Genomic DNA, 16,095 nt, shown 5'->3' with positions numbered 1-16,095 from the left:
TTTCATTAAATACTTTTGCAAGCAAAATCCGATCCCGCATTTTACTAATTCCTACCCTATGATGAGAAGGAAAGTATTTCTTCAAAACTCCGCGGATTAAGGACTATCCACTTATTTAGTGTTTCCTTTTCAAATTAAATGTTTTTAACTCTTTTTCAAAGTGTTTTTTAAAATGTTTTATTAACTATTTGCTCATATATATATATATATATATATATATATATATGAAATGACTAGATAAATATTTTTATTAATGGAAATGGTGTGCAAGCATTAAGCAAATTACTAGTTTAAGTATTATACTAGTAGGGAGACCCGACATTGCCTGAGATTGAATGATGATCAACAAATCTTTCACACCATACTTTTGTCATAAAATTTTGAATGCGCCCCTGTCATATCAAAGAACCGACTATTGATTTTATATTCTTGGCCTTTCTTATGCGGTGATAATGGCTTGAATTTAAGTTTAATATGAAGTCAAATATCATAGTTCAATTGTGCTTTAAACAGAAACATTCATTTTGAACGCACCAGAAACTACTGTTGATTTTATATGCTGGACCTTTCTGCTTGTGTGGTAATAAAACTTCTCAAATGCACTTGTTATCTTAGGCTGTATAAAGTATTAACTTTGGTCAAAATCGTTCGTTTTTTTTTTTTCATCAGATCTTTTGGATTATTGATACTTGTTGGAGATATTCCCATACAAAACCTAAGAACACTACCAGATATGTGAAGTACATTTGTCAAATTTCATAACAATCAGCCCAGCTGTTGCGGCGTCTATAGAGAACGCACACGCATGCACAAAGTTTCTTTTATATAATAAAGATGTGTGTGTGCATTAGTATTTGATAAACACACAAAATACTAAAACTGATGTTTGCTTAATTGTTTGCTCACTGAATGTATTACGTAGGAATGACAAATGTGATAAAGTGGTGGTGGGAGATGTATTAAAACACCTCTCATAATCTGAAAGCTTAGAGTTCAATCCCTGTACAGGCAATATATTTTCATTTTATCTTAAAACCTACTCAACAATAAATCTTAGGATTTTATAGATGGATTCAAGATCAAAAGCAGCAAAATGTTAATGTAAAAATATGTGAAATAATGTTTTGTCAATAGTTATACAAATTCAAACCTTGCGTTTGGATTCTTTAGATTTCTGTTCTCATCTTGAATGTTATTTTTTACAACCGATGGCATGGTGGATAAAACAATTGTATGTTACTCTTCTCGTAGTTGAAAGTTTAATCCTGAGTGTGGAAACACTCAAAATACAATTGCGAATTCCTTAAGACTTCTACCTATTCAGAAATGAGAACCTTCCTCTTCCCCACACTATGGATTCCATTCAAAATTTCACTAAGATTCCAGAGTTTGGCGGAAAGATTCCAGAGTTCAACAAGATACACCTGAAGGTTAGATTGAAACATAAAAATAACTCGAGATGAGAACAGTAGTCGGAAGAATACGAATAATCAATCCTAATCTCCAAAATTCAGAAACACAATTTCAAATCTAATACAGATTCTACAAATTACCAATAAATTAATGGTTAGAATGTTTGTTAATGGGTCGGGAGACTGTGGTTCAATTCTTGCTTAGATAATATCAAAGATTAAAAGAAAAAAAAAGTGTTTGATAATGCCTTGCTAAACCCTTTACATTATAAGGTGAAGATCAAGGGTAAGTGGGATCATATGGGAAAAGGGGTGGCACCTTTCCTAATATCTCTGTAGTAGCCAGTGAAAAGGGAGTTTTCAGGTCTTTGTAATTAACCGCATTAAACATCTACATTTATATGTACTTACAGTATACCAACATTAACTTAACCGGTTACGGATCACGTAGCTGTCATTAATATTCTGTGTTATATATAACATCTAAATCCTTTTCTATATTAAATACTCGTTTTTTAGTTAAAAAAAAAAAAAAAAAAAAAGAAAAAAAAAGAAAGAAATCTGCAAATAAAAAAACATTTTTAGAGTTTTTCTTTTTATTCAAATGATCTGGTTATTTTTTTTATATATTTGTTTTTAATATGTAGGTGTATCCTGGCTTGATGGTAACCTCTGGATCAATCCATTGGGTACTTCACACACTTAACATCCCTGTCCATATCAGAGATATCTGTGTGTTCCTTGCACCAGTATTCAGGTAAGCAAAAACTGATACATAGGAAAATTCTATTTTTCTTTTTGTTTTTCTTTTTTTTTTTTATTAAATCTAGAAGTGGTCACTTAAGATTTCTACCAAAAAGCAGGGTTTTTTTTTGTTTTATGAGAAAAGTTTTATCATATGGTAGAGCCTTACAGCTGATTTTTTTTATTATTTCTCTTCCTCTCTCGCTTTTGTTCTTTCTCTTTTCCTGTTTTTTTCTCTATTGTTCTTCCTCTTTTCATTGTGTATTACCTGGCCTTCCTTTTCTCTCTTATGACACTTACAAATTTTTGAATGAAGAGGGTATAAGTAGTAGATGAATTTGGTTTCTACATAAAATTACTTCTTGCCTCATTCCCACCACGTGCACATTCAACATCTTATTTAGACTTTCTTTCTGAAACTGATTAGAGTTTAGAAATTTTTTTTACCACCATGTCTGACACAGATTTTTTTCAAATTTGCTACACTTGTAGATCTCCATGAAAGGAATTGAATGACATCTGTTACACATCTCAAGGTCAAGGGGTTTCTTAGATATGATCTTGACCTTGTTGCAAAAATGTGAATTTTTAAGGCGAGGTGACCAACTTTAAAAGATGATATCTCAGTTATTTATGGACCCACAAAGTTCATTCATATATCATTCTAAATACTTGGATAGATCTACAATTTTATCTGGGGATTTTTTTTTTTTTTCAAGGTCAAATTAAAAAGTTGACCTTCACCTTTTTACCTGAATTATCTCAAAAAAAGGTCATTTTAATTTTTTGTGATTTTGACAAAAAATTTGTCTATCTAATGACAGTATATATTCCAAATTTTATGATGGGTTTTCCACTAGAACCATTCCAACAAGTGTTTTAAAGAAGTGGGCTAAATTCAAAATGGCGCAATGTAATACCTGCTACTTCATATAAAAACATTTTGATATTTCACAATATGGTCATGTTTGATATCTTTGTAAAGCTATTTTAATGCTGATTAATATATATACACAAAGACCATGGTCACAAAATCCATATAAAAAATTTATGTTGATGAAACTGAATTTTCTTCATTTTGTGTTTTTAATGCAACACATATTTTATGGAAAAAGATGATGTAATTAGTGTTGGGACAGTTAATCAGAATTTGGAAATCGGAACTTTTTGAGGTATCAGAATCAGAAAACTTTTGGCCTAATATGCCATTCCAAAAAGAATGTTACTCTTTTCTATTGCTGATACTAAAAGATAAAATGAAGAATAGTTTTTAACTGTGTGAACCCCCCCACATAAAACATGATATTTTTGTCCAGTTCTTCAGCATTGACAAATCTGACAAGAAAGTGCTAAAAGGTATTAAAAAAAATACCCCAGATAAAATTGTAGATCTAATCAAAGTACTTTAGAATGATATATGAATGAACTTTGTAGGCCCCTAAATAACAGAGATATCATCTTTTAAAGTTGGTCACCTCTCCATAAAAATTCACCTTTTTGTAAAAAGGTCAAGGTCATATCTCAGAAACCCCTTGACCTTGAGATGTGTAACAGATACCATTCAATTCCTTTCATGGAGATCTATAAGTGTAGCAAATTTGAAAAAAATCCCTGTCAGACATGGTTTTACCCCTTGTTGATTTGACATGGAATGAGCCAATTGTATGCTATGTTGTTTTGTTTTTTTGTTGTTGTTAAGTAGATTTTTTTTTTTTTTTTTTTTTTTTTTTAATAAAGGGCATGTACTGAAATGTTCACGTTTTCTTTTCAACCTTCTTAAACGAGTGTTTCCACCATCATTTATTATTTAATCTTTATATAAAAAAATGTTTCCTGTTTGTCTGGCTAAAAGTCAAAAGCTAGAGAAGACACACCAACAAAACTTTTTTTTTTTGTTTTTTACATCATTGTCTTGGACAAAATATAGAAAAAAAAATTTTTTTTTTTCCCCAAATTGCTAAAAGAATGCGAGAAATGTAGAAAAAATGGGAGATAAGAGATGGGGTTAGAGACAAATAAGTTTTAAAAGAAAGATATTGCATACTTTTTTTAACACCAGAGAACCATGTTTATTATGAAAGGCAAGGAAAAATGGCTTTATTCTGTTCTGTGATAAATTCTTTAGTTAAGAATTCATTTTATGTAGTTTTGATTTATTTTTTTCTTGGTATTTAATCTGATTCCTTAGTTGTTATTAATACTAAAATCATTACAGGTTTAAAGAGACTTTAAAAATATAATTTCTGATTATACACAAGGAGTCGACATCACTATAATATACAAGCCTTTTTTTTTTATTATTTTATTTATTTATAAGATTACACTTGTTGGAAGTTTGTTGGAACCTTTTTTAGAAGAAATAATTATGTTGCAATTTTCTAATTTGTCCACCAGCAATTAAATCATTTATCTTAAAAGATCCAAATTTTAAAAAATGTTGTTTTTTTCTTTTTTTTCCATGTTATTTTATTTTTTAACCTATTCAACAAAATATAGTTGATTCTTAACATTTTTATTTTGTTTTGGTTTATAGACATTTAATATAATCAATTACATTAGAAAACAGAAGTCGGTTATGAGACTGTATACGTCTGTCTGACAATGTAAGGATGAGCCAAAATCTTGTGTTCCTGACGAAATGGTGTATAAAGTATTCTTGAAGTTTGTAACCGGGCTGAAATCTTGCATGGCTGATAGTATTTTTAATGAGCATTTGATTCATAGATCAAATTTTAAAAAACAAATTGAAATTCAGTCAATTTTGATCATGATGGAACTTTTTACATTTATGGTCATATGAAATGTAGGACTTCATTGGCTGCAATATGGGCCAAATTAGGAATCTCTATGAATCAGTTATCACGAATAGTGTGACATTCACCTTTTTCTTCATGACTTTATTTAAAATTTTGGATATCTAGGTAAGGGTTAGACCAATTTTGATATTTTGACCAAGTTTGGTGATGATTTGTCAAGTGATCTGGATACTAAGCTGTACACAAACAGTTACAAATTCAACTAGAAAATATACATTTCAGTTAATAAATATACTTTTCTAATCTCTTTCAATAAACCTGCTACTTTTCATTTTGTGCTGATATTTTTGGAAGGTGATTACATTGCATTTATGAATAGATTCAAGCAATGATCAAACAAATGTAATAATCAAATCTAATTTTTTATTTGCAAGTTTAAGAAATCAAACAATTTTTTAAAATAAACTATTTATTTAAAAATTTAAAAATCAACTTAGTTTTGACCGCATACATCATTACCAGGCGCAGAAACTATTTTTTTTTTTTTTTTTTTACAAATATTTCAATCAAGGGGATTAAATTGTAATTGTAAAAAAACTCTTTTTTGAAAATAGTAGCAAAACAAATTTCACAAACTTTAAAAATACAAAATAGATTTTCTTGAACTATACAATTTTTCCTTTTTTGTAAACACGCCTCACTTTTATAAAGATATCGATAAAACTATTATTCAGATTATTCGAACTACTTTTTCTATCCTTAATGCTTTCACAACATTTCGACCTAATGTAACCTCCAACCTTCTTCAGGTCTACGATTGTTGAACTTTGTAATCTGCATGAAATTTCGAATGAAACCTTTTATTCAATCCATAGAGGTAGCATACTCTTGTTCCATCAGTCATGACTGATTATAAGTCCTAAGTAAATTGTATCCTTTAATCTCCTGAATAGCATAACTTATATAATTGAATTACCAAGTACTTTATCCACTATGCTGCTGGTCCTTAGTCAATGAGAGCAATCTATCCTCCCCTGGATTAAATAAAGGGTTCTATTCGAAATTCTCGGCAGATTGACAAGTTCGACAAAAAGGTTTCCGAATTCTACAAGATACACCTGAAGTAGGCCAGAGGTCACATTGACTGAAACGTTTTGAAAATAACTTGAGATGAGAATAGTAGTCGAATAATCAAAGTAATATGAGAGATAAAACTCAAATATTTGTGTCCAGATATAAAGCAATACAATTTTTTTTTCTTAATGTGACTTTAAAGTGTTCACTCTGAGCTGACTTGGTAAAAAAAAAAAAGTTTTTTTTTTTTTTTTTTTTTCCTGTTTACTTGTCTTAATGATAAATTGTCCTTCTGAAAAAGCTGAGTAGAAAATAGCTGTCATTAAATGGACACTTCCATCCGCATTAACTTTTTTCGTTGAGTTTTGTTCACTTTTTGATTGAAAGAAATAAAAACAAAATTGAAAGATTACATGTTACAGAAGTGTCGACATTCACTAGCCAATTCTAAAAGAATCTCATTGCAACTTAATTCCGTTTTATTTCTGGAGAATTGGTAATAATAGACTTTGAAGCTGTTCAATCTTGTTTTATACTAATTATCATCAAATGTTTCTAAGATCATCAAAGTTAAGCAACATTGAGGTTGGCAAGTACTAAATGGGAAATCATTTGGGAAGACCAAGTGCCGTATATAACAAAAATTCTTCAAATGGGTCTGCTGATCAATCGTATATAAGAACATGTATGATTTTAACATGAAATGATCCAACAATGCATTTGGCCTTTTGGTTACGATCAAAGTATAGTATCTGTTTTGATACTGCATTTTTTTTTTTTTTTTTTTTTTTGGAAATTACTCGAGACAAGGCATGAAGCCACTTGAAGTAAAAAAAACAAAAAAACTTCATGGTTAAAAACTCGCAAAAACTTATGTAGTTGGCTGTTTCCGGGGTTGGAATCCATCATCCCCCTTTGTCATACACATTGCATATGTGATGACTAAAGGATAAAATAAGGGAAGCCACAGTTATTGAAGGAGAAATCTTTCTAGACTGAGGCAATGATGATTTTTTTTTTTTTTTTTTTTTTTTTTTTAATTCCAATGTAAAGTACTTTTTGGATGTTGGATTTTTCCCCCACATTAAAAATTTATCAGCCTTGTTGAGATTCAAATAAATAGTGATCCATAAAATAGTTGACTTGCTGTAAAATTTCAGCAGCAACAAACATTTTCTCCGTATATATCAAATATCTTAATGGTTTCAAAGACCTTATTTCTCACTACTTTGGTTTGCTGACTCCTTCATCTAGAAACTCGGGAACCTACATCATTACACAATTTTCTCTGAATTATTTGGATTATTCGGACTACTGTTCCTATCTTGCACTACAGTTTGGCTGATGCAACCTCTGACCTTAAGGTGTATTTTGTTGAACTCTCGAATCTGCACAGAATTTTGAACAGAACCCTTTTATGTGGCCTGCTTTCATTTCTCGCACGGGCATATCTTTTTGGTTGTTTATCTCTGGACATGTATTGTTCATATAGATTATTTATCTTTTGTGTCTTCTTGCAGTCCTAACGTTTTGCATTCAATTACAGAGAATATGAGTGCGAGTTTGATCTTAAAATAATTGTTTGTTCTAATCTCCTCCATTAATTTCAGATTATTCTCGTTATTTTTAAAGACGGACTTTTAATTGTTTTTCTCTATTTGGCACAACACCGTATAACATTACAGGCTGTGCTGATAATCTCAGCTTATCATTTTATGTACAGTTTGAAAGCAGAACTATCCTACAGGGTGGAATAAGTGTCGCCCTAAAGAAAACAACACTACAGCTGTATTTAAAAACTTATCGAAAAAAATCAATTCAGGTAACTTGATCATGTAGCAGAGCTGACATCTATTTAATGTAGTCACCTTCAACCTCAATCACCGCCTCAATACATGTCTGGAACTAGGAGCATGCCTTTTCTACAAACGTCAGCGGGAGCTTAGCAAATATCTGGCAATCAGGCTGGCTTTGGTGTAGTGGGAGGTCCTGTTGGTGATGTTCTCGACATATGACCAAACGAAGTAGTCCAGTGGGTTCAGGTCGGGGGAAGGAGGGGGGAGTTAGTTAGAGAAGGGTACAAAGTCATAGCACTCCTTCTGAAGCGAAGCCTGCAGCCACCTGATTACACCATGGGATCACCACACTCTTCTGCACATCCAGGTACACTTTGGTGCTGACTTCAAAGATGTGAGGTGGTATGATGTGGCCCTCACTTGAAACCAAACCAAAAGCTCTAACTCTGGCTGGAAACTTTATATTTATCATCCTGGACACGTCCCTGTTATTCGTTGCATTCCAGCGATGTATTTTGAGGGTGCTGGCAATGGTTCTGTTATCATAATTTGGATTCGTAGAGAGTATGAGTTGTACAGTGGCACATCTCCGATCTTGCTCGTTGAACGTGTGTCACTTTCAGACATGATAGAAGGCTCCTATCGCTCTTGGGATTTGTACACAACTGGCCAATTAGTAGATGGTCTGCAAGAAAAAAAGAAAACCGGTTTTCCTCTCACAGAAATGGAATCCTGTCGTCTTTTCTATGGTGACAATTTTATCGTTCCACCCTGTATTAAGTCCTCCATCCAAAATCTGCTTCATTAGTCATTTATAACAGAAATTACATATCTTAAGCAGTCAAATGCATCAAACTGTGACCTAGTTTCTTTACTGATCATTAGTATCAGAGTTGCATTGGTTTTATCTGTAGTCATGCATTTAGTTGTCTAGTGATTTATTTTGTGCTATGTTCAAATATGCTTATTTTTAAACTATTTTTTTCTATTTCTAAAATAAATTTTCCTATCTGGTAATTCAAGTCCGACGACTTTCTCACCAAGAAATGTGAAAATGTGATGCACTTATAGATATTGTATTTTAGTGTTAATGTCTGAAAGTTTTTAACTTTTATTTTCAGTGGTCTTACTGCATTGGCTACTTACTTTTTCACCAAAGAAGTATGGAGTGCAGGCGCCGGATTATTTGCTGCATGTTTTATTGCGATAGGTAAGTATTTTTTTTATTTATTTTTTTTTATTTTTATTTTATTTTTATTTTTTTTTTTTACTCTCTCCACCCACTTCCCACGTGGTTTGAAATATTTTTCTGCAGAAAAGTGTTACCTCACTGTACACCTCCACCTACAGACCTACTTCTGACTGATCAAAGCCTTTTTTTTTTTCTTTTAAATCAAAACGTTTGAAGACAATATCTTCATTCTTTTCTTTAATTATTGCTATCTAAAACTGTCACTCACGTGTGTTAAGTTTGCCTCATTTCAACCGAGTTGAAAATAATGATAGAGCAGAGATAGGTTTGCAACTTCTCTTCCATGAGAAAAGAAGCAGAAAAGGATATCATCCACTAGATTTCAAAGTCAGTTTGTACTCTGTCTGAGCAGGAAAGGTGCTCTAAGCAGCTTTTCCTTGTGACAACAGTATTCATCTTAGGGTGTATTTTATAAAGGTAGAGGATTGCATTGGGAGTGAGATACCTTCTAGGGTGGTAGTTTTCTCGTGACTCTTGCAATGGATTTGTTGCAATTCATTTCAGATCAGTTCTTTCAAGGTTTTTGTAACTTGTAGCAATATTTCACCTAGGGTGAGTTGAGTGGGCTCAAGAGTTCACCGTATCCTGCACTATGGCTGTCCATTCATGCTGATCAGAAAGCAGAGTTCTCAGTGTATTGCATGCAAAAACATAGGAAGTCGGCTATCAGCTTCATGTCTGCCTTGATTGTTGTAATTCATATCTTCGGTTGACCAACTTTGTTGCTTCTACACTGAGCAGGTGTGAATAGATTTGTCGAAAAATGTGTTTAGATTAAGTCTCCCATTTCAGAAGAGTTTCAAGGATACCAGTGATGTTACATCTTGCATGGATGATGCGGTTTCGGATTTGGTCAGATAGGTAGATATGTATGATAGGCAGTACATGTCAAAGATTTTCAGTGCATGAAGATCTTTGCACAACAGTTAAGTCTTGCAACCATAAAACATTACTGTACATGCCTGTATGTCCTCAATTTTGTTGAGTTTTTGCTTCCGGAGCAGAAGGTGCCCTTGACAAGATGTCATGGGCACCTTCTGCTCCGGAAGCAAGAAAAGGTTGTACAATCAATACGGATAGCAATATCCTTCTTGCCTTTCCTTACGACTGCCTACTTCTTTCGATTTATGAGTTGAACAATTTTTGAAAAATTTCAGCTCGATTGGAATCTCCAAACAAATTTTAGAGGCATTTGAAGAAATGTGCAATTTTGGAAATTTAGAAAATTAAAAATGTTCAGAATAGTTTTGTTATACATTTGAGTTTTTAATTAGACTAAAATCTGAATTTTCTGAAACATTAAAAGCCTTTATTTTAAATTAATAAAGCTAATCAAAACAACATTCATTTGGGGCGGGAGTAGGGATGCAAAAATTTTTGATTTGATAGTAAAAAAAAAAAAAAAGTCTCAAATTTGGGTATCAGTTAATCACACGGTCTCTCTGGCATTCACATTTCTATAACATGGTTAAGATACTTTTTTAGATGTTAGAGAACATTTAAGGATTTTTGATTTCAAGCCACTTTTTGGTAACATGAATCTTTTTAGGTAACACGAAAATATATATAATCTCCAGATTTCAATACTTTTTTCTGCTTTATTCAAATCACACACAGTAGAACCCCGGGATATGGGTTTTTCAGGTTACGATGTGAAATACAATGTTTTTCTGGCCCCTGGTTACAGTATTTGCCCTGCGTTATGGTGTTATTTATAATATACGTGTATTCTATACTGTACTGTTTTGTTATAAATTTTTAAAGCCGTATCCCAGGGTTCTACTCTCTGTGTGTATATATCATAATCATTATCATGCAGTCCGTCAGTCTTGACATTGACTAGTCGGGGCCTCAGTGCTTAATTCTTCGGTGTTGGCGTAGTCCTCTTTCTGTGTGAAACACCCGGTCACAGGCACTACATATGTGGGTGTCAGGGTTGTGCCGTCTATAGTGTCTCAGCTCTAAGGCTTCTCCAATCTTTCTCTCTGTTTCTTTCTTTCCTTTGTGGAGACTGTTCAGCCAACCACTCCTTTCTTTGGCTTGTTCCTCCCAACTCTCGACATTGATGTTCATTGCCTTCAGGTGCCGCTTTGTTGCATCTTTGTAGCGAAGCTTCTGACCTACCTTGCGGGTTCCATTTTCCAGTTCTCCATAGAAGATCATCTTTGGAATTCAGTTATCTTCCATTCTGGAAATGTGCGCGGTCCCTTGTGGTTGCATCGTAGCAAGAGTAGCTTCCATGCTATCTAGGTTTGCTCTCCTGGGAACATCCATGTTTGGTATGTAGTCACTCCATTTGATCTTCATGATCCTTCTCAGGTGTCTCTGTTGGACGGTTTCCAATCTCCTTATGTGTTCTCTGTACAGAGTGTAGGTCTCTAAGTACAGCAGGTCTGGCAGGACGATGGTTTTGTAGACTGCACTTCGTGTCTAGCCGGATACCGGCCCTTATCCAGAGCCTCTTTTCTAGCTTGCCAAAGGAGGTACATGTGCTTTGGATTCGGTAGCTTATTTCTTTGTCAGCACGGTTATCAGTGCTTAGTGCTTCCAAGATATTTGAAGTTTTCAACAACTTTTACCACCTAGCCATTGATTGTTGTTATAGGCTCTTGCGGGTCGTTATCTGGTGAGGGCTGATACATCACTTCTGTCTTCCCTATGTTGATTTGTAGGCCTATCTCCCCGGCTGTTTGAGAGAAGGTATCAACTATCCTTTGCATCTGAGCTTGATTGTGAGCTATCAGCAGTGTTATCTGCGAATAGTAGTTCTGTTATCAGCTCCTTCCTTGTCTTGGTCTTGGCCTTAAGTCTTGCAAGGTTGAACAGTTTCCCATCAGAATGTGTCTTGATGAAGACACCTTCTTCGGTGCTTTGATGAAGCAGCATTAAGATGGTTGTCAGAAATAGGGTGAACAGTGTTGGGGCTAGTACGCACCCTTGTTTGGTGCTGTGGTTTACTGGCAAGAGTTCGCTTTCTAGGTTCTCTGCTACGACTCTCCCTTTTGTTCCTTCGTGAAATTGTTTGATAATTTCCACAAAGTGATTGGGGCATCCAAACGCTTTAAGGACCTTCCACAGCATTTTTCGGTCAACTGTATCAAATGCTTTACAGAAGTCTACAAAGACTATGTAGAGCTCCCGGTACTGTTCAGTGGCTTTTTCTTGAATCTGCCGTAAGCCGAAGATCATATCTATTGTAGATCTTTCACGCCTGAATCTGCACTGTGATTCGGTTAGGACCCTTTCCACCAGTCTGGCTAGCCGAGCTTGCACCACTTTAGCCATTATTTTCCCAGCAATGGTCAGCAAGGATATACCTCGGTAATTGATGCAGTCTTTGTGGTCACCTTTGTTTTTGTAGATTGGGATGATCATGACATCTTTGAATTCTTGTTGCCAGCATTTTGCTATTAGTTGAAGTTTTCTTATGAGTTGTTCTCCGCTGAACTTGTATACTTCTGTTGGTATGCCATCAATTCCTGGAGATGTGTTAATTTTAGTTTTATCAATTGCTTCTCTTACTTCCCCAAGAGTTGGTGTGCCATTCAGATCCAACTGTTGGAGGAAGACTATTATGTGGCTTAAGATCTCCTCATCCGTATTGGATTCTACATTCAGTAGGGTGCCGAAGTACTTTGAATTATCTGTTTTGATTGGGTCAGTATAGTATTTCCATCTTCTGATAAGAGGGGTTAGTCAACTGGGCGCTAGGGCCATGCACTTCCTTCAGTGATCCGAAAAAACCTGCAGAATTGTTTTCCGCCGCTTGCTTTTGCGTATCTTCAGCCTTTTTTCAGCCACCAGGTGTTTTCCATTTCTCTTAGTTTTTTCTGGACTTCTGCCCTCACTTGTTTCAGCCCTCACTTGTTTCTGCCCTCACTTGTTCCAGCTTCTTCTGGTTTCCTCTAGTTGGGTTGCTTAGCTTTTATTTTAATGCTCGGTTTCTTTCATTTATTGCATCTCTAATTTCTTGGTCATTCCTATTGAACCAGTCCGCATTCCATTTTTTGTGTAGCCAAGTACCTCTGCCGCAGTGAAGAATGCAGGCCTGCTTAGCAAGTCCCACATTTGTTCTGGTGAATCAGAATCGTCAGTGATTTCTTCCAATGCGGAGTTGATTGCACATTGTAGTCTATCTTGTCATTTTCTAACTCTGAGCTTTGATGTGTCTAACCTTTTCTTGCGCTTTGTTGTCGCCCTGCTGTATGCAGGTTTTATGGAGAACTTGAAGGTAGTCTTGATTAGGTAGTGGTCTGTTTGGCAATCTGGTCCTCACATACCTCTTGTGTTCTTGGCATCTTTGAGGTCCTTCCTTCCTTGTGATAACATAGTCTAGGAGATGGCGTCTCTTTGACCTGGGATGTTCCCAGGAGTAGTAATGGTTATTCGAATGTTGGAAGTAAGTGTTCATAATTACTAATTCAAACTCTGTGCACAAACAGAGCAGCAGTTCTCCATTTGAATTGGGATTTCTCTGTGCAAACTTTCCAAGAACTGGTCTCTATGTATTGTAGTCATGGCCCACTCTGGCATTGAAGTCACTGAGGAGAACTAGCTTATCCGCTGCAGGGACATTTACTATGATGTCTCTCAGCTGAGAGTAAAAGGCCTCCTTTTCCTCATCTGGGTAGGTCATTGTCGGTGCGTAGGCATTGATGATGGGATGTGGTGATTCGCAGTGTTACTATTCTTTCAGAGACTTCGCTGGGGCTCTCTGTGATTCTACTGGCTAGGTTATTTTTGATAAAAAAAAAAAAAAAAAAGACGACTCCAGCTCTTTTAGGTTGATCTACAGGACAGCCCTTCCAGGAATAGGTTCTTCCTGCTTCTCTCAGTTGGCCCTCCCTGCTGAGTCTCGTCTCCTGCAATCCAGCTATGTCGATATTTGTATTTTCGAGCTCCAGTGGTGTTCTTCTATGTGTCACCTAAGCATGGTTCTGACGTTCCATGTAACGATGTTGAAGTCTTGAGTGTTATTTCTTCTGTTGTTACCGCTGGATTGGAGATCCACTGCCCGTGGGGTGACAGTCAGATGGTCTTTGGATGAGCTTTGTTTACCTAGCCTTTTATAGAGGCGTCCCCTTCCAGGGCAAGCAATGCTGTCTCTGAACAGGGCTGGTTGGTCATCCATGCAGCTGCCTCAGTGTATCGTCGTCCACTTTGTACACCTGTGACTATCACACATGACCGCCTATGCGCAGAGGTTGGACTAGTGGCTCCCAGCTCTCACACCTGCCACTGTTATCCTCACTCCATCGCCATAGGACTTTCCACCTTGGCTCCTAACTTGCTTGCGCAGTTTAGGTGTATCTGTTGCGCATCAGATAGACACCCTCTGAACCGCCAATGCTCATGTCCAGTGGAGTGAACCCGCAAAGACTTGTGGCCTCAGACTAAACTTGGAGGAGGAGTAGTAGGGGACCCTAGAGGTAGTATGTTATGGCCCACCGATGTGTGGACACACCCTGGCGCACTACCAACCTCTACCCACTGTCTTGTGGGTCTCCTTGGTTGGGCAAAGACTAGGAGAACTAACCTCAAAATCAAACACCACTGCCTTGTGGGCTTTATCACAACAAAAGGCTAAGAGATGGGAACTCTGACTTTAAATCCTACTGCTGCCTTGCAGTTTTCCTTAAAACCTCATCCAGAAAGAAAAGGCATAGTAGCGGACACGATAGGGTGACTGTCTACCTCACTTGTATATATATATATACACACACACACACACTAATATGTTGCTAGACTTTTTTTAGATATATATATACACACACACAATTTTCATATAGTTCTACGTTAGTAACAAGTAGTTATGGAGGTTTAAAATTGAATAAAAATAAGAAACTTCAAATTTTAGGATTTCTTTTTATTCAGTGATTCAAAAACATTGAAATTGTTTGAGTAAATTGACCTTTTGTGTAAAGTATTTTTAAATTATTGGTTTGTAACAATTTTGTTCAGTTGATTTAAAGGCAGAACAATGTAATAATTGTAAAAATTCTGTTTAAAAATTAAAAGTAAATAGCCTAGTTTAAAAAGAAGAAAAAAAAACTAACAAAAATAAGCCGACACGAATGCAGACACATGTGAAGTTGTCTAATTTTATTAACATTGATTAATATAAATAGTAAACAAACTTAATCACTTAAACATCAGTAGTAATCTGCTGAATCAAAATATCCCATTTGTTTTGCTTTGAGATTAATCATTGACTGTTGATGTATAGACGGACACACAAACATCTCTGCTTTTTATATGCATAATTATGCATTATTTTTTTATATGCATAATTATGCATTATTTTTTTATATGCATAATTATGCATTTTTTAATATGCATAATTATGCATTATTTTTTTATATGCATAATTATGCATTATTTTTTTATATGCATAATTATGCATTATTTTTTTATATGCATAATTATGCATTTTTTATATGCATAATTATGCATTTTTTATATGCATAATTATGCATTTTTTATATGCATAATTATGCATTTTTTTATATGCATAATTATGCATTTTTTATATGCATAATTATGCATTTTTTATATGCATAATTATGCATTTTTTATATGCATAATTATGCATTATTTTTTTATATGCATAATTATGCATTATTTTTTTATATGCATAATTATGCATTATTTTTTTATATGCATAATTATGCATTATTTTTTTATATGCATAATTATGCATTATTTTTTTATATGCATAATTATGCATTATTTTTTTATATGCATAATTATGCATTATTTTTTTATATGCATAATTATGCATTATTTTTTTATATGCATAATTATGCATTATTTTTTTATATGCATAATTATGCATTATTTTTTTATATGCATAATTATGCATTATTTTTTTATATGCATGATTATGCATTATTTTTTTATATGCATAATTATGCATTACTTAAGAAATGTTGACACTTAAAAATGTTTAAATATTTAATTATATTTATAGAATTCAAAAAATTTTGTAGAAATTTTGGTAAATTAGTAAATCTGTACATAATGAATTTGATTGCTTAATTTTTGTGTTTTTTGAGTTCTAA

At 34.3% G+C, this 16,095-nt stretch overlaps 1 protein-coding gene across 1 annotated transcript in view; it reads left to right on the top strand.

Annotated features, from left to right (window-relative positions):
* LOC145259915 (dolichyl-diphosphooligosaccharide--protein glycosyltransferase subunit STT3B-like) overlaps positions 1 to 16,095 on the top strand; it is a 104,781-nt gene that overhangs the window by 44,549 nt on the left and 44,137 nt on the right. The window contains exons 3-4 of the mRNA XM_080117866.1: positions 2,060 to 2,169; positions 8,904 to 8,992. Of these exons, the coding sequence (XP_079973992.1) occupies positions 2,060 to 2,169; positions 8,904 to 8,992 (199 nt within the window). The remainder of the gene's footprint in view (positions 1 to 2,059; positions 2,170 to 8,903; positions 8,993 to 16,095) is intronic.

The sequence above is a fragment of the Euprymna scolopes genome, chromosome 35, assembly GCF_053919585.1.
Source record: "Euprymna scolopes isolate OS-2025 chromosome 35, ASM5391958v1, whole genome shotgun sequence".
Taxonomy (NCBI): Eukaryota; Metazoa; Mollusca; class Cephalopoda; order Sepiida; family Sepiolidae; genus Euprymna; species Euprymna scolopes.
Note: the sequence above shows the minus strand (reverse complement) of the source record. Positions and strands in the feature narration are given on the sequence as shown.